This window comes from Nyctibius grandis, chromosome Z, assembly GCF_013368605.1.
Source record: "Nyctibius grandis isolate bNycGra1 chromosome Z, bNycGra1.pri, whole genome shotgun sequence".
NCBI classification, from domain to species: Eukaryota; Metazoa; Chordata; class Aves; order Nyctibiiformes; family Nyctibiidae; genus Nyctibius; species Nyctibius grandis.
Genome location: NC_090695.1, coordinates 36,459,015 through 36,478,472, shown reverse-complemented (window position 1 = coordinate 36,478,472; position 19,458 = coordinate 36,459,015). Strand labels below are relative to the sequence as shown.

The following is a 19,458-nucleotide window of genomic DNA, read 5'->3' as shown; positions in this document are numbered from 1 at the left end:
CAGGTGGAGGAAGGAGTTGAGGAGGGGATTGCTCCCTGCGGCATAGGTGGTGTGCTGTAACACATTTGTATGCCGAACCCATGCAATATTTTTCACCAAAAGCATAGAAACCTAAAAGAGATACAAAACTGCCCAGGAAAGCACAAAACCTCCTGCTAGCCAACTTCCAGAAGCATTTTCAGCCAGCATTTAGGATGGTAATGGTGCTTCATTCCTCACAGATCCTTCAGTGTTTGTCTTTGCATGAGGAATCTCTGTTTTGACTGAAGCTGGATCTCCTCTATTACACTCTTGCTGCTCCTCAAGCACCATTTACTTGAAATGGAGTGGCCAGCTCTCAGAAAATTATGTGCTGTTCAGCTGCCTAATTTGACCATAAATGCATATTTGTTGCAAAGTCACAAAGGATTCATATAACTCCTTATCCCCAACATACCAGCATTGTGACTTTGAGGTCAATGACTATATGAAGTCTTGAATAACTTCTTCTGATCCGTTCCTCACACCCACCAAAGGTAGGATCAGCAGTCCTCATGCTACTTTATTCATGTCCCATTTTATTGCAGTATTACGTATGTGCCAGCAGAAAATTTAGACGAGTACAGGGCCAGTTTGGGACAACAGACAGAGGGAGCTGTGCCACTTGAACTTTTTCCTTCACATACTGTCAGGTGAGTCAAAAGACTTATGTTTTCTCCCATAGGGGTCTCAAATGTAACTCTTTCCATACACTTCACACAGTTTAGGAAGATAAGTTTTATTTTAGAAAAGATAGATTATTTTCTTCAGACCAGCAACCATTACAATAAAAAGCTCTTAAGAATACCATTTTTGCTTTGGTTAGGAAATTTTTGTGACATTTTTGCAAGGCTGTTTTATAGGTATTTGATCTACTCAAAAAGGAGATTGAATACTGCCTCATCCTAAACTTCTCTTAAATACCATGCAGTTTGATTTATGTTTCACCACAAATAATCAGTGCTTCCAGCACGAGAATTTGGCATTGATGGTCTTTCCAGAAGGTATACTGGAAAGAATGAATTATGCTGTTGTTTTCCTTGAGTTTCAAAAATTCATTGTAGTTATAGGCCAAAATATTCAAAGTGACTAATAATTTTTGTTTTCTTGACATTAGTCTCCAAAAGCAGTGACTGTTTTTGAATGCTGCTGTTGGAATTTCTTCCATTTGGGAAACAGTAAATAGTTACCTTCAGCTTTGATTTGGTTCTAGTTCTAAAATGCAGAGTATTTTATTTTGTGGTTGTCAGTTGATAGCAGCTTAATTGAGGAGAGCAGTGGACAGGGAATCGACAAACACAATATGTATTCTAGCAGACATCTGAAAAAGAAGTTCCTTACACGAACACTGTGTACAAATTCTAATGCTGGCAGGGTGATCCAATACATGAAATTTTGCAGTGAAATCTAGTGATTATGTGGGTCCTTTAAAAAGAAATTGCATGTTACTCTTCATCAGCAGGGAACTCCCAGAGCTTCCAGAACGTGAAGAGGGGGAGGGAGAAGAAAGTGAACTTCAAAATGCAGCTTTCAGTAACTGGAACCAGCCCAGAAAGTAAGTGCAGATCTAGTTGCACAGTATAAAATCTCATCTGAAATTCAAAAATTTAGAAACCTGTGATATATTTTAAGAGGAATAAGAAAACAACAGAATTGCTGCGCTTGCGTGTATTGTGCATTGCAGGAGTAATTCACTGTTGATTTTTACTGCCATTGGGCTAAATCCCTGCAGTTTCTTGATTGCTTTAGTAATTTATCTTTATAGGCTGACTCTCTGGAGCCAGTAAGAAGAGATGAAGAGAAGGTTTCGAAGTTTTGATTAGAATCCAAAATGAAGTGAATAACAGTAGACACAGAGTTTCTGAGCAATTCAGTAGATAACTCCCACTGAAAGATAAAACTTTCCAAGGAAGAGTTATTTCTGAATGTTTTTATACCATTGTGCAAATCCGGGTGTCCAGTGTGCAGCATTGTCATACTCACAACAAATTTTCATTTATTTTGGTCCTTGTTTTCTCACAACAGGGTTGAACTCTGGAGAGAGCCTAGCAGGTCACTGGGGATCAGCATTGTTGGAGGACGAGGGATGGGGAGCCGCCTGAGTAATGGAGAAGTGATGAGAGGGATTTTTATCAAGCACATCTTGGAAGACAGCCCAGCTGGCAAAAATGGAACGCTGAAAACCGGAGATCGGATCGTGGAGGTATCAGCCAAGTGCTTTTTGCTTACAATACCCCCAGCATCTCAGGAGCTGCTGAGATATATGTGTGGTCCTGGGCAGACAGCTGTGTAATTGCTCCAGCTGGCACCACTTGAGCCATACAGAGTGTAGTACCATATGCTCATGTTTGTGTGCAGACAGCTTTAAGTTGGATATACAACCTAAAGCATAGATGACTGACTGTGTGAGCAGAGGTCTACAAAGCCAGCAGTTTTACCTGCCTATTTTAAAGCCAGCATGGGTAGGGAAAAGGTTAAGTTTGGTGAAGCTAAAAGGTTTTGCCTTTGCAGTAGAAATGGCCAGTGAATAGCAAATCTTGCAAATAAATGCCAAGCTTACTTCCCTCTTAAATCTTATTCAGATCACATCGTTCTTGTGCATCTTGTGCAGGAATTTAGGGAGACACTTTTTTTTCCTGCTGACATGGAGAAAACTGGATTTGATACAGAGGAAGTTGTGTCATGCCTGAGGATAGAGTAGCCAGTGGTGTTGCAGGAAGAAATTTATCAGGTTTCTCTTCTGCTTAGCCAATCATGTGTTCATGCAGCCACTTCTACTTTCTCACTTAAAGATATTGAAGAATGAACATACTGAAAGCAATGTGTCTTTCCTGTGATAATTATCAGTAAGTCAGACATTACACTGTCTTCAGTGTCAGGCCGTTAGGAACTGCCCTCCTCTTCACCCTGCTGGATGTCCTTAGCTGACTGTCCATCAGTAAGAACATAACAAGCAAAGTGATGGAGATGGTGATTCTTCCCCTGGATCAGACTGTGCTTACTTTACATGGTGATACTTAAACTGCAGTTTAGTGTCTGCTGCAAGATCCATACAAAGAATCTTGAAGTGATACCCTAATATAGGTAGCGCTTTCTACAACAGGATGGAAGAGTTTCCAGTGTATAACAGGTTGGAAGGTGGAATTTTGCTTGATGACCGCAAAGTTAAAAAACATTCATTATATCTGAATACCTGGAAGTTTATGAATGCAGCGATTGTCTCTGACAATGATGCTTGCAGAAGTTGGAGTGGATGAGTGAAATTAAGAACTAATGCTGTGTTAATGTGGCTGTTTCTGAACGGATTATTTCAGTTTTTCAAGATGTGGCATATGTAGGCTTTTCCTAGTGCATACAGTATTTCAGACATGGGGAGTCAGAGCACCTTAGTGTTATTGTTCAGTTCCTGATAGGTTTAGAATTTTCTTTCTAAGATTGTTTTTATTCTCTATTTAGAATGGATGGTTAAGTGTAAGGTGGACTTAGACAATTAAAAAGGAAGGGGGTAATTCTCATTATGTAACTTTGTGTGCAAGAATTGCCACTAACAAATAACATTTCTGTGTTAGCTTCTAGCTTTTATTATGGTCATTGTGAGAACGCTTTACTGATGCTAACCTCACCATAACATGGTTCTTTCCTGGATCACAAGACAAACTCTTTTACACACCAATACATACGAAGGTATGAAGAAAAGCAATCAGGCAAAAATTTGTCCATAGCCATCCTTTGTAAATGCTTTCTTCTAGAAGAGAGAGAGCTTTTCAGCTCTGACATAAAAATTTAACTCCTGGGGGAAGTGTCTAATAGTGAAATTGGTCTTGTCTTGCTTCTTTAAAAAAAAAAAAAAGAAGAGAAAGGGAAAAAAGTGCACTGTACTGACATAATACCCTGTAATGAGACACCCTGCAACACCTAACACGTTTCAGTTTGTAAACCTCATAAAGTCCTGGGAGGTAGGTTATTCTGAGATAGGATTTACAGGAAGCAGTATTTGGCAGATGCTACCACTCTCTTCAGGTCGCCTTATATATTCTTATTATCATATCTCTTCTGTTATGTTGCCTGTGGGAAAACGTATGGAGCCCGCACCAAGAGTGGTGAAAAACCTGTTTTTAAAACCGTGGAGAATATTTATTTGATGTTCTTTCAGTGTTCTTGGAAGTCTCAAACCTCTACATGAGGGACCTCAGGAAAGAAACCTTTCCACCAACAATGGAGGTTTGGGCTTAGGTTTTAGTCAAAGTTCCCTAACCAAAACCCAGAGATGACTCATGATTCCTGTAGCTTCTTGCAATGTTAAGATGAGGCCTTCCAATTACAGGTGGATGGAATTGACCTCAGAGATGCCAGCCATGAACAAGCTGTGGAAGCCATACGGAAGGCAGGCAATCCTGTAGTCTTTATGGTACAGAGCATTATAAGCAGACCAAGGGTAAGCATAAAGAATATGAAAAGAGATGTAATACATAGTAATAGATGAAACAAATGTTCAAGGTGGTGGTGCATGGGATTGGGATATTTAATCCTGAAAGTTCCATCTCAGCTGTTTTAGGAACAAAGATTTGATTTAAGTATTATTTCCATTTAGAATGAAATCTATTTGGATTTGGAATTACCCTCCAGCACGCCGTCCTCAAACTATTTTGAAAAGCCTCAAGAAAGATAATTTGTTGGGGGGCAGAGTAGGAGTCTAAATAAAACCAACTCTTAGAGATTGACAGCATGTCTGAGGAACGCATGCAGAAATACAGCACCTGTTAAAAAATTCATTGGACATTAATGAAAGGATGTAGAAGTACACCGAAGTTTTCTGTCACTAAGCTGCATGGACATTGCAGACAGAAGCTACTGAGCTTTAATATAAGTTGCTTGCATCACTAGAAACTAAGCTTCCTCATTGTAGAGTCTGTGTAAGCTGCATGTTTATTTACTAGTTGTCTCATAATTCTTGTTCCCCAGCCAGAGTCTCTTTATAGCCCTTCTTCAGCTTCTGCTCCCTGTGGGCAGAAAACTACTAACCCATTTTATCGTCAGTCATCTAAGGTAAAGTTGCATGAAACAGCTCTATTGAAAGTTGGTTATTGATACTCAAGCTACTAAAGTAAGACTTTTGCGTTTGCTGTGATGTGAACAAAATTGTCAGTGCTGAATGTTTAGGCCAGTTTGGGATGGGAACGATGCCATTACTTTCTCACAACTTACTTTTATTTAGGGAATGCTCCTTTGCTATTTTTAATTGTAGTTCTTTGTTCTCTTTATTTTCCAATTATTAAGCTTGTTGGTTATTTCTTGACTGTTTATTAACAAACCTTTATTTCTCTGTAAGCAGAAACATTGCAAATGTTCTTACTGTACACGTATGTTGTGCTATGATCTTTGTAAATGGCATTATATTTATTGTCTTCATCCTCTGAAACTTGCACCTGTACTTTATAATAAGATCTTATAAGGGAGTTTCCTGCCTTCATTCATGTGCAGGCACCCAGATAGCTAGCTGCCTGCACACAGCAGAAATATTTAATATGGTACCTCTATGTATTTAGCAAAGTAGTCAGTTTCAAGGGACATGTTGCTAGTGAGTCAGTTTCTTCCCCTTTGTTTTTTTCATTCTGGCTGCTGTAGTAGTTAAAGAGATCCTAAGCGTATGCCAGAATAGCCCAAATAATGCAAATGGGCTGTGAAAAGGTAGATGGTAGTTTTGCTACCAGGAAGCAGTTATTCGTCAAATCTGTGTTTCACGCTGATACTGCTCTGAGTATTTCTGAGTAAAAATTAATCTATCATCATGGTTGTGGTCCCAGATAATTTTTAGGGTTACAGCATTGTGCTATACAAAGTGCTAGCTAGCTTCTGATACCTTAGCATACTGGACACATTAATTAAATGCTGAACATAAGTTAGCTGAAAAAAGAAAAAAAAAAAAGGTAAAATAAATCCTGTTATTTTAGGTTTTGTTTTGAAAAAAAAACAGTAAAATGAAAAATGCCCTTTATTTTAGCATTTGCTTTTCTTGTCCTAGACTGTTCAAGAAAGCATGCTAAACCTAACTGTTTAGGCAAACACAAATGCTCCATGTTTTATCACATTAGTCAGTCCATATTAATACACTGTTGTTGCATGGATTAGAATTTGAGCTAGAAGTAGTATTTTAGGTGCTATGCCATCATGACAAAATACAAAAGGCAAGATTTGAATTACTGTGGCTGATCTTTTATCTTTTACTAGGATTTTACCATTTATATACAAAATGTTTGTGATGCTTATCGTAGTTGCTTAAGATTTCATCAAGATACAACTTAAAATTTTATGCAGGTGATAAATGTAACGGTTAAAGTGTAATAGGATCATTACACTGGCAAATTACTGTTCCCAAACTTCTCTTTGTAAAAGACGAAATCAAATGTGAATCGCACGTGTAAACAGAATATCTTGTTATATTGTAGGGAAACTGCCTGTTGTCTTTGAGTGACTCGCTGGTGAAGAAACGTTGTTCATGCACAGCTCTACTTTCTCATTGCTGAAGATACTGTAGAACTAAGACATACGCTGTCTTACCAAATTACATTACTTTTTGTTTTGCAAAATGATAGTTTAGGGATGTATTTGCTATTTTCAGGAGCATTTAAAAAAACAAAATGCTTTAAGAAAATTTTTAAACAGCAACATATATCTGGATTAAATTACCATGCTATAAATGTATCAGTTGATGCTGCAAGCCTTTTATATTCCTTTCCACTTACTATGCTTCTTACTTTCCAGCAGTGTTAAACTTACAGCCCTAAGACATTTAGGCAATTGCCAGATGGACACACCTAGTATAGAAATTACTTTTAAGTATACATTGAACAGTATTTCCAGCATAGTATGCAAAATCAGAGCTGTTCCCTCTTTATAAAACAGATTCTGATCTCAAAATAGAGTACAGTACAAAAACTGCATAAGGAGTATAAATGGTCAAATGACATCCTTTAATTTTGCCTAAATACGAAAACTCTTTTTGTGTTAAATAGTAATAAGAAAGTACCTTATATTGTTTAAGGAGAAGACCAGACAATTTAGTTTCATTATACTATAAATTCAGAAAATTATAAATGCATGCACATACATACAAAATGATCTGTAAAAGTTACTGTTAGATATGAAGTCTGTTCAGATATACCTAATATTACTAAACCTTCTCTTTTGCAAAATACACAGTGAATGTCTTACCACAAGAGGTTGATCGAATTATGGGAATTAATCTGTGGTTTTCAAAATAAAACTAAACCTACTGCATTATTACAAAGAATTGTGTTAACTCTAATCCCAGTTCTACAATTTTATGATTAACTAATGTGTAAGAGTATCCCATATGCTGAGATGCTTGGACAAAATTGTACAAATATCACAGCAAGTAAATTTTCTGTTGTTCATGTTGCTGAATTCTGCACTTAAGCACTTTGTGGGCTAGAACAGGTATGAGGATCGGTGCTTTTCCTCTACATTCTGTTAAACATAGCTGATAGAAACACAGGGCAAATATGGTTTTGCTTACCTTCACGTTTCTGTTGCAAAGTGCAGGAAGCAGACCTTGTTTGGTTAGCACAAACTGCTAAATAAATCTATTTTGTTTCCTGAGTCACAAAGCGTTCATTTAACAATGTTTTTGCTTAGCTTCTATTGTGTTTTCCTTTTAGAACCCTTCCCTGCCTTTCCCGCAGAACAGTCTTTTCTGTAGGCCGGTTGTCTTCAGCAGCACTAACCCGTTTGCTGATTCTTCTCAGTTCAACACTAACAAGGTTGGATGATGACACACTGCTTTTGACTCACCAAACATTATATGTGCGCTTCTTTGCCATTAGTGTCTCTCTGCATTTAAATTCTTTTATACCAATTTGGGTAAAATACTGTGCTGATGAGAGTGGAAATTCTGCGTAGTGAATTAAAAAGACACAGACACATGCACATAGAAAAGTTCTGAAGAAATTAAAAAATGCCAGGTCCATTAATCATAACCACTAAATCAGATCTAATCAGAGTTACCAAAGGAGTAGGTTCTCAATTACAAAATCGGTCCCTGTGGTATATGTCAAAATATCCACCTGAGTGTAACTCTGTCATCAGCATGAGGTGTTTTGCTGCTATGGACTTCATTTTCTGTTTTATGTGGTTAGGACTTTCCAGCTTTGATACATCTTTTTTTTTTTTGCATGAAAAAAAAAAGATTGGCAGCTTTTGTTTTTTGATGCTGAAAATATCTTCCCTCCGCTTCTTGAAAATTCTTTTAATGCACCATGAACAGGATGCTGACATCTTTGGAAATATGAAAAATGTTAGATTTTTTTTTTGTGGTTAGTGCTGACTGCATGTTATTCATATTGGGAACAGAGTTAACCTCTGACACAATAATAAATAGAGGCTTAATTCTTACTTGTATGCGTTTCTGATTTAATAAAATAATTTCTAGCTCATTGTACATCTTGGGAGTAATTGTGCGCTTTGTCTATTTTCCCGTGTTGTCAAATACATCGAATGTACAATGAACTTTAATGATATGATATGTGGTGTATAACTGCATGTGTGTTTTTGAAATCTGTCTTTGTGTTTGTTACAGTTCTGAAGAAAGGGAGTAGAAGTGTGCAAGTGATGGCTTGTATTTTCTTTATTTTCAAACGTATTTCTGAAAAAAAATTGCACATATTTTTAGAGAAAACATAATGTTTTTGCAGTTTCTGCATAATTCCTTTTTAACATTGAGATAAGAATGGCCTTTGGTCACCTCTGTCCACTTCTGCTGAACTAATGTTCATGTACAGTAAGAAACTCCGCTGAATCAGAGTCCTTAATAACCCCTTAAATAGTTTTGTGCATTTATCAATGGAGTTAATAAAGTTGCTGCAGTTAGTAAAATGAATCCATAATTGAAATTGAGTTATTCATTAATAATGCTGTGTATTGCCAAAGGTTCTGTAACATGTGGATTGCTGTTTTCTGTTACTGTAGGAGGTATCGAATCCAATTAAGGTTAACTTCTGTTGTTCCCCAACTAACCCTTTTGCTCCCACACCATTCAAGGTTTGTCTTGATTCTAGTGAGTGGGTCCTACTGTAAGTGTGCTGTACGTTTGTACATGGCCTGTGATACCTTCTGGAGTACTGCTGCTTGCTCTGTGTGTGCCTCCTTTGTTGAAAGTGATACTGCTCCAAACTTGCTGCCATTTTTAATACTTGCTTGACTGTGATCGGAGTGACCCTGGTAGCCATACGGGTTCATGCATTGTCTGATGCTTTGTATTTTAAATGAAATACTGTGCCATAGCATACTGAAAGTATTTCATGAGTTAAAGCATTTTAGGTTTTTTGTGTGTGGCCCGATTCAGGGAGCAAAAGTCTTATGTGTGTGTAAACTGCGGGGCCTAGCTTCTGCTGCTGGCAGCGCATGCGTGGCAGGCTGAGTTCTAGAGGCAGGACATGGTCCCCTCCACCCAAATGGCATTGTAACACCCTTTTTACCCTTCTCACAAAGGAGCCTTGCTTTTACTTTTGTTTCAGTATTTCCTTAAACATCAGACGTATTCAGATTTATGTATATATGCAGAGAGGCACAGAAAGAAGCATTTTTTTGTCAATCAGATTATGGTGGCTGCAGTTCATAAGTGCTGATCTGTCAGGATGTAGCCATACATCCACACCTTATAGATCTTCCAGAGGTCCTTGACAGAAATTTTTTGTTCTGTTTTTGTTTTCTTTTAATTTTGCAAAGTTCTTGAACACTTGTCATTTAGCAAGAGTACCACTAAAGTGATATGTTAATTTTGGTTTTAAAACACAGAGACTACTGTAAGGTCTGCTGATCTGGTCTGCTTTCACACTGTTATTTCCTCATGTTTTCAGTACGTTATAGAGCTTTCTAGTTAAAACTCTAGGAAGCATTCTGAAAAATTAGTGTTTCTAGAACTACTCTCCCCTTCACCCCTCCTTGAGGTAGAGGTCTGTCACCAGGTTTTCTCCATGGTGGATACATGAATTTTTGATTATGAAAAATCACTTTGAATGTTATTAAGTAGCGTTTCCACCCTACTCTGATTTTGATGGGTAACGAATGTCTTCGCTAGAATTTTTCTGCTTCAGTCGAGGTTTATGTCTGCCCTGTAACTGCTAGCATGTTTTAGAGTATAATTTGCATAAACTGTAATTAATTCCTACATGAAGTTTAGTGATGCAAGGTATCATCTCAGCAGGATGGCGTTGTCTTAGATATGAAGCACAGAGCAATGTGACTGATATAATGATACAAAAAATCGTATGGCATTTGTATGCATTTTTAATAAAAATGATTGGATTGGGTGCCATATTAAAACTTCCCACAATTTTTGACATTTAATGACTTCTTAATCAAGTTCCTAGAACAAGCTCCTGAAGGAAAGGAAATCTTTTTCAAGCAGAAGCAGAATGAGGGAACTGAAATAGGGCATTTGTTTTTTCTTTAAATCTTTGGAGTATACAGACAATGAAGGTAACTAATTTTCCCTGAGAGATGGAACCTTCCTTAAATCTCAGTATGACTAAATTGGTAACTTCTAGTTTTTTCAACACCTTCAATTTAAAGCAGACTGAAGTCTTCCAAGGTGTATGTTATCCATTTCACTGTTGCCTCTGATGAAGAAATTGTCTCAGTGTTTTTGGCACCCAGAGGCACCATTTGAGATACTGTGTTCAAACTTTTGCTAATGGAGGTAATGAAAGCTGAAATGATGAGAACAGGGCTATGAAGCTAGGGCAACATCTGAAAATCCTGGTGTTGGAAAAATACTTGGTTTTCATCTAAAGTTTTTGTTGTTTACATCAACAGCTGATCTGCCAAGTATCAAAATCTCTTGATCATGCATAAGCTTCAGAATGATGATATTCTGACACGAGTTTCTTGCCTACATGTTTACTCTGAGCAAGCCAAAATGATATAAATTACGAACACTTAACCAAACCCCTGATCAGAGTCCATGTTCCTCAGGGAAAACTGACTTGAATGGAGGCTTGCCAGATTGTGGATTTGGGTATTTAATCGTTATATTGCAGTAGTCGTGTGTTTATACTTTTTAACATTTTGTGAATATGAATAGACCACATACATCAAGACCAAAAGTATTTTTCTCCTTTGTGATTTAATCTGTGTTGCTCTTTGTTTGATCTCCCCTGTGCAGCTTATAGGAAAACAGTAAATAAAACTGAAAAAATCCATTTACTGTGGATTTTTTCAGTTTTTGTCTGTTTCATTTTGTTTTTAAATTGTCCTTTCAGTTAATACGCCAGTTATTTTCTTTTTTCTGGAGGCATTTTTGAAAGCACCAAGTTCTTTGTTTCCTTTCCTTTTCTTCCTATTTGGCTTCCCACGCATATGATAGGAAGAGATTATATGTGGTGGTTTTTAAAAATAAAGTAAAGTAGAATCCTTTTACAAATATGGCATTAAAAAAAATCATTTGAGTTTTCATAAGAGACTTTTTCTGAAATGTAAAGTGGCACATAAAACTTTACTGAATTGGGCTTATTGTGAGTTCGGTTTGCTTCCGAATACATTTTGAAGTGATGTCATCTCTTACCTTGCCTGGTGTTTGTTTATATCTTTGATCTCTTGCAGCCTTTCTGTGCCATGTTATTAATTTAGAATTCCAGCTGCTTGGTATTTAAACTTCAAAGCCATAGTCATTGCCATTTCGACATTTTTGTATACTAGTTTGCACTGCACAGAGTCTTCATCTGCTTAGCCACTGCATTTTTCTTATTCTCCACAGGCATTCGGACAGTCTGATTTAGAGCCAGAAAAGACTTCGCTTTGTAACTTGCCTATGCCCCCTCCTTCAACATTTTCAGGAATGAGCTGTGATGTTGCACAGTCATCTTCTAGTAGAGTCACAGAGGATGTGGAAAAGGAGGATGAGTTCGGTTACAGCTGGAGTAAGTTTATCCTTTGTGATAATGTTTTAAATACGCAGTGTTGAAATAGCACTGTAGCAGAAGATATGGGGGGGGGTCCAGTATGAACTACTTTGTTCTTGTGTGCTTTGTGGTTTGGATGTTAAGTGTGGCTGTCAGCTTTCAGTTGTGCTTGGTCAGATGCACGTGGTGAAATATAAAGCTAATTTATTCTTCTTCATTGCACTCCAATCTCTGCTTTCCTCTGTGGTCCAAATTCACTGTTTCACGTGTAGGACTACTTGAAGAATTTCAGTGCACTCTAGGTAACGGATGGCAGTGGTTGATCTGATAGCGTCTGTTACCTGAAAGTGTTACTAGAGGGAGGATTATTGCTTTTATGTGTGAAAAGTCTTTTTTTAAGAGAAGTTTTAATGTTTTCAGAAGTTAGAAGGAAAACAAGGAACTAGAAATATTGTTATAAATCACCTAAGGCTTAACTTAAAAGAAATATGGTGTACCCTTAAAATTTTCTCATTCATTTGGGGATTTTTCTGTCAGATATTGCCCACTTGGACACTGATCTTGACTCTCTAGGTGACTTGTGAAACTTTCTAATGTAAATTCAACCTCTGCTGCCCACACTTTTACATTTAGAAAAGATCGTGCAGCGCTATGGAAATCTACCGGGGGAACTACACATGATTGAGCTGGAAAAAGGAAGGACAGGTCTGGGACTTAGTCTTGCTGGTAACAAAGACCGATCCAGGATGAGTGTCTTTATAGTGGGAATTGATCCAAATGGAGCAGCTGGCAAAGATGGCAGGTTGCAAATTGCAGATGAGTTACTAGAGGTGAGTTTTTGCAATTTATACGGAAACCGAAACATACTAACATAAAATGCACTAAAATATTGGATTCTTGCTGAAATATTCATGTTCTTCAGTGGACTTTGAAATCCCCAAGTTATCCAAGTTGACATCACTATGCTACCAGATTTTCATTCTGATGTACGCCAAATAGTTGCGGCTTGGATTTTTTTCCTGGTTATAGTAGTACTAAGTAAAGGTGTGTGTGTAAATGGATAAAAATGGGGGATGACAGCTGTTTCTGGGTTTTGGAAATGTATGGAAGGGCACTGCATTGCAGGCCATGGAAAATATTGAAGTCCTGTAGTCCATCCATCTGCAGAGTGCTCTAGACTTTCTAATTACATCTCTGTCTACTGGAAGTGTTATAATATTAGAATATTTTTATGAGGTGTAACATATAAAATGGAAATTAAATTGGAGAAACAGGAGCAGATCCATTTGTATTACGGACTTGTATTACGGACTTTTATCTTATGACACATTTGGGCTGTTGTCTAGTGGCTTTGTGGAGGGACCCAGACACTGAATGTGCAGCTAACATTCCCAATATGTATATGAGCATAAGGTATATTTTTATATTACCACAGTTCAGTTGATGATACTTGCAGATGTATTCTCTCCTGTAGCTTTTCCCATTCTTTCTGGTTGCAGTAGGTAACCCTACCCTCACAGAAATGCTGTGTGTAACCTCAAAACTGTATGTGTAGGTGTTTGAGGATGCACTGGGGAGATGGTACAGGGAGGGAATGGTGAGACTGAACAAAGTTTGAGGAAGACACTGAGAGAGTAAACAATGTAGGCTGGCAGTTGCAGACTAGGAGAGAAACTGAAGGATTTGTGACACTGTGGACCTAGTCTCATGGATGGACCTGTTAGTTGCAGAGTCCAGTGTTACCTGCTAGACGATTCTTCTGAATCGGTTAAAATGTCTGGTTTTAAAACCTTGATGTTGCAGATGCTGAGTATCCTCAGAACACGTTGAAACATCTGAGTTTGCTCTCATGTGATTTCTTGCTTACTGTCCATGCTGTAAACTTGCAAACTGATGCTAAGAGATTGTCTCAACCTCTTCTGAGAGGACACATCTGAGCTTGCTCCTTATGGTCCCAAGTAGCTGTCTGTCAGCTATGGCAGGCCGTGCCCCATCCCCCGCCTTGTGAGGACTGTGGTTCCTCACAAGCCCATTGCAAACACTGGAAGCAGTGCTGCATCTGGATTGTCAACTCCAGTGTAAATGACAGGGCTCAGTATCGCTGTGACCACGCCTGGTGGACACAGCCTGTGTGGGAGCTGAGGGATTGCTCTTATGCTCAGTCCTCAGTTCAGTGTCCTGTATCTGTTCCCCACTGTTCACTGCTTCTCTGCTTCTGTTAGTACTACCTCAGTGTGTGTTGCATTATTTTCCCTTTGTGTAGGTCCAAGCTGTCCTTTTCCAATCATTTCTTGTTTCTTAGAGTGGACTCCTCCACTGTAGTTTTCCATTTCCAAGAACAAATGCAACTAATAAAATGTGAGCGAATAATGGCCTTATTCTGCAAATTCACACTGATACCTCCAATCATATATGAATCATTGGAACTTCAAGGGGTTTCAGTGAGTCTGCTCTGCCAAATGAAGACAATGATTGTCAGGTCAAATCTTCAGATTGTAAATCCACCAGTGTTCAGACTCCTGTGAATAAAGTGCCTGGCTCAGAGCTGAGATTCAATAAATAATAACAATCTCGTTGCTGTATGTGATTCATTTATTTGTTATGGTTAGAAGTTCCCATGGCCCTGCTTTATCACCACATCAATCATGAGGTGATCAATGGCAAGTGGAAATACATGGTGTGCCAAGTCAACCCAGTATAATTCAGAAAATGACATTTTTAGCACTGTGACAGTGTTACTCTGAAATCAAACTATAAGGAATTTTTTACTGGAAGAAGGGAGTGAAAGCAGGACACAACATACTCTGTTATTTTAATACAATTACTGCTTTAGCCAGTGATGTGGGATAATAGATTTTTTTAAGGCTTAAAAATTAGTTTAAGGGAATTAAAATATTTTGAGAAATAATTGCTGCCTTCCGTTATATAGATAAATGGGCAAATACTCTATGGAAGGACTCATCAGAATGCTTCCTCAATAATCAAATGTGCACCATCTAAAGTAAAAATAATCTTTATCAGGTAAGTTCTAGTTAAAGGCTTGACTAAAAAGGTTTGTTTTTAATATGCTCAAGTTTTTGCACAGAGTGTTTCTCTTTTATTTTTAATTTTGGTAAGGTAGATGTGCTTTTGAACCCAGTTCTTCATAGTTGTTAAATGTGCCTTGAGTTTTCTGGTTTGATATTTGCATTGTGAGTGCCAGAAATAAAATAAAAAAAAGCACTAGACTTGTTCTAAGAAATATAGTGTGGTATTACTACATTCTTACTACCTTCTTTAATTGAATCTATTGTAGAAGTAAAGATGCAGTAAATCAGATGGCTGTTTGCCCTGCAAAGTCAGTAGAGGCTTCACAGTGTACTTCAGGGACACTTCAACATCAAGAGGTAAAGTAAATCTTTGTTTTTCTTATTTGACTGAGACACTAACATTGTTTTGGATAGAGGAGTTCCCTGTCTGCTTAGCAAATACTACAAAAGAAAAAGAAATGTAAGGGAAAAACAAATGAGATTTTAGTAAAGCTGCTAAATTTAGTACAGCTGTGCTCAATTCTGTTTTATGTTATGTCCATCTAAACTATGAAGTAAATCTAACATTCCCATGAATAGCGTTATAGCAGTTTAAATGAATCCAGAAAATGATCAGACCCGCTTCAAATGTTTGTGCGCTACTTTGATGCAAAATGTTGAATATAGTTGCTTACAGTTACGTTTTCATTTTCTGTTAGATTGATATCAGTGCTGCAAACTCCAGTGCTTGTTCTGACTTCAGTTCATGTAAAAACATTCAATATGTGGAACTCCCTAAGGTATGTCCTGAAAATTAAATTTACATCAGCGACATTTGTATTCACTAGCTTTCTTTTTTGTGTTGGAGTCCCTCTTATAGCAAACGAACTTTGTCTCTTACTTACTGGAAGTCAGAATAGAGATTTCTAGAGGTCTTCTCTTCCTATTTGTGAATGGGCCCCAAAGTTTTCCTGATGTAATGACTGTCTTTGGCAACCTCATGAGTCTCTTTAACTTCACATAAATTTGCCAATTGCCCTGTGTCTCTGGAAGAAATCACCTCTTGTCCTATTTTCAAAACTTCTGGTAACCAGCTGCTGGTTGTGCCTCAGGTAAAATCATTGGCTTAGTTGTTCAAAGTAAATGAATTAGCAGATTACAAGCACCAAATCCCCCTAAACAACATACATATTTAGTGGAAATTGTGCAGCCGGGGGAAAATGGCCAGGTGTTCTGTAATATGAAGCTGACAAATGAGGGTGGAAAAGTTGGTGCTTCTGCTTATTGACATGGAGAAGACAGTTGCATTCAGTGGACATTAAGGATAGAGACTTGCAGACTCTTGGTAAGTTTTTCTCCTTGGAAGGCATCTAGCCTTCCATTATTAATCAGGAGAATATCTTACAGATGGTGGATCAGAATGATTTAATTCTAGGTGATAGCATTAGGGAAATTTCACTCTGCCACAAATATTTACTAATTTTGTGGGAAGAGCATACATTTTTCCATCCTCTATATTTTCCACTCCTGTGTGTGTTTTTTCTGTGGTTTCAAATAAAGAATTTAAACTATATCACGAAGTCTTATTTACCTCAGTTTGTAGTGTCTGGGTATTTTGTGTTTCTTACTCCTATTTCTGAATCTAACAACTGAATCACAATTGACCTTGTAAGTTTCAAAGGAGTGGATTTGAATTTAGAAGTGTTTCAGATTTATCGTGGTAGCCAATATACTGTTTGTAGGTTGGCAAAATCTATTTCAGAAATAGATGAGTTTAAAACAAAAATATTGATGCATTGTGAAAACCCAAACTTTGTTATGTCTGCAGGCTTCCCTAGTCTTTAGTGGATGTATTCTAACATTGGGATAAACACGGTAGCTAACCATTTGCATTTTTCTGTGTGCCCCAGGATCAGGGAGGCTTTGGAATTGCCATTAGTGAAGAAGACACAACTAATGGAGTAGTTATTAAGAGCTTAACAGATCATGGTGCAGCAGCAAAGGTATGAGAACATTTAAATTCCAAATAGGGAATGAAAAATGTTTTTTGGAGTGGCATCCAGAGCTCATATTTTTTATTGTATGTTGTTTCCAGGATGGACGAATCAAAGTTGGAGATCGGATCCTGGCAGTGGATGATGAAACTGTTGTGGGTTATCCAGTAGAAAAGGTGCTTCTGAAGTGTCAGGAATGTTGCAGAAATCACACCACTTAATGTAGGAGGTGATTGTGTCTTAAACCAGTGAGGTTTTCGTGACTATACTCTGACTTCATTTTCAAAGATCCACAGGCGTTGTCTGGATAAGGAAACGACTGCAGAATAAACTAAAGCCTGAATTTAAAGCTCAGCTGCTATTTTACGTTAATGCACTACAGGAATCATCTGTCTCTGTGTTATGATGATTTTTTTTTCCCTGTGGTTCAGTTCTGATGACTGAGAGGCACTTAGTTGTGGGGTAAAAGCCATGAACTATTGCTCAGTCGTGACTCTTCATAGCTACTCCACTTTAAAAGTATTAGAACCAGTAAAATTAATATGTTTAAATTTACATGGGTGAGTTGCATCAGTGGTAAATCAGGTCATGAACTGTGCTTATACATGGGGAGCATCTGTAATAATGGCCTCATTATATTCCAAGCCTGGTATTTCAACCCTTTGGAGAAAACTATCTTCATTCCTAAATAACAAGATTTATTTGTAACTTCTAGCTCTGCAAACTCAATTTAGGTTCTGTAATGAATCAAGGAGGGCTTTTTTCTAGCGCTTGCCTTGCTACCAAGAAAAGTGTTTCTTTAGCCATGAGAAGATTACTTTCTGTTTGTTAAAGGGCAATTAGGAGAGCATCTGTCTTACTCTTTCATGCGCTGCTATCTCTGACGCAATAAATGAGTATGAGAGAGTGAGGTGGTCTGCAGAGAAGTAGCTAGGCTTTGGAAGAGAGACAGAGAGATTGAGTAAGTAATTTCTGAAAATACTTCTACTGAAATGTAAAGTCTTGGGAGGATTTGGTGTCTTATCTGTGAGATGGCAATTAATTTTGAAGGTTTTTCAGTATCCCTTTAAACTAGGTTTTGCGTTACCTAGTGTCCTTCTCTCCATCCCTTAGTTCAGGTAATATTTTCAGATTTTCCTTCCAGCTGTGCTTCTGATTAAGGAGCTAGGATGTCAGTTGAATCAGTAGATGTTTTGGCATTGATTTCTGTGGGATCAGAATTGGGCTTCACCCAAGCATTAAAAGACAATACTAGTTTTCTAATTTTTCTAATAATTGCTATAAACATAGCATTTTGTTCAGAGAAGCCAACAAAAGATTGCCACATTCTCATCTGGTATAGTTTGGCAAAGTTTCATGAAAACTACTTGATTAACATCAGCCAGGTCTGGCACACGGTTGACTCTATTGCTGTTCCTTACAAAAAATATCAATATTTGTCCTTGTTCATTACCAGGAAAACTTGCAGGATTGTGACTTGTAGCTCCAGTTTGCAGAACAGTTCTTCTGCTTTACTTTTGTTTTACAACTGAAAAGTCCAGTTGCGCTCTTCACCAGCTTTTCTCTTTATCGTTCAGTTTATTAGTCTCCTGAAGACATCAAAAACTATGGTGAGGCTTACAATCAACTCAGCAGAGATGGATAGCCTGACCGCAGCACCAGGCCCTTCCAGCACTGCCTCAGCAGAGAGGAAGAATATGCAGCTGCCAGCAACTGTCCACTCTTCCAGCTCACCAGAACCAGAAGCAGTCAAAAGTAAGTTTTTCGTGTGTCTTATCTTCATTGGGGTTGTGACGTGAAAATGAAGACCCAGCTTGTAAACAAGTTTTCTCTTTTTGTATGCACTCAGCTGTCTTCTGAGTTACATTTTCTAGTACTTTTGGATTACAGATCCATCTAAATAAAGCAGTGAGGCTCCACACTGAAGACCTACATCTTGCCTTCCCACTGGCCTGTTGTAGAGGCAGGAGAATGGAGGGGTTTCCATCTGCCTCCCAAAGGCTGTGTAGCAGGTGCCTTTCTCATGGTTATCTAGAACTAAGTGGGAGACAGTCTTTTAAATGAGGGGAGAAAAGTCATGTCATCTTTCTAGAACAGTTGAGACTGTCTTGCCACTTACGACTAGCCACATTTGACTCTCCCTCGAGATGTAACTGATTCATGATGTGTTATTGGTTAACCAACACACTACTACTAGAAGCTAATAACAACTTAATTGAGTAATGCACACCTCACAGTTAATTTATGTATACATCACTGCAAGTACTACTGAGTCACGTTTCTATTGCTTGTTACTAGCTGTAGTATTGATAAATAATTATACTACTATAATGAAATCTTATGAAACACATGGGAGACCTACTAGGTAATAATTTTGTTGTTTTCCCTTCTGCATTTAGTTTTAGGGTAAAATCTATTGCTTTGTCTAAGTCTATCCCTTCCGTCTCCACCCTCCCACAGCAAGTCTTAGGGATAAAGACCTGATGGAGATTTCAGCAGTGCTCCCTCCAGCATCCTGGG

The 19,458-nt window shown here is 37.9% G+C and overlaps 1 protein-coding gene across 9 annotated transcripts in view; it reads left to right on the top strand.

Moving 5' to 3' along the window:
- The window catches only part of MPDZ (multiple PDZ domain crumbs cell polarity complex component), a 108,418-nt gene that overhangs the window by 73,820 nt on the left and 15,140 nt on the right, over positions 1 to 19,458 (top strand). For 5 of the 9 annotated variants that reach the window (XM_068422392.1, XM_068422390.1, XM_068422389.1 and 2 more), the window contains 12 exons: positions 567 to 671; positions 1,478 to 1,573; positions 2,044 to 2,221; positions 4,343 to 4,453; positions 11,792 to 11,954; positions 12,570 to 12,766; positions 14,866 to 14,957; positions 15,232 to 15,322; positions 15,664 to 15,744; positions 16,855 to 16,947; positions 17,040 to 17,114; positions 18,516 to 18,693. In XM_068422392.1, the coding sequence (XP_068278493.1) occupies positions 567 to 671; positions 1,478 to 1,573; positions 2,044 to 2,221; positions 4,343 to 4,453; positions 11,792 to 11,954; positions 12,570 to 12,766; positions 14,866 to 14,957; positions 15,232 to 15,322; positions 15,664 to 15,744; positions 16,855 to 16,947; positions 17,040 to 17,114; positions 18,516 to 18,693 (1,460 nt within the window). The remainder of the gene's footprint in view (positions 1 to 566; positions 672 to 1,477; positions 1,574 to 2,043; positions 2,222 to 4,342; positions 4,454 to 11,791; positions 11,955 to 12,569; positions 12,767 to 14,865; positions 14,958 to 15,231; positions 15,323 to 15,663; positions 15,745 to 16,854; positions 16,948 to 17,039; positions 17,115 to 18,515; positions 18,694 to 19,458) is intronic. The other 4 variants (XM_068422391.1, XM_068422388.1, XM_068422394.1 and 1 more) reach the window with 3 other exon arrangements.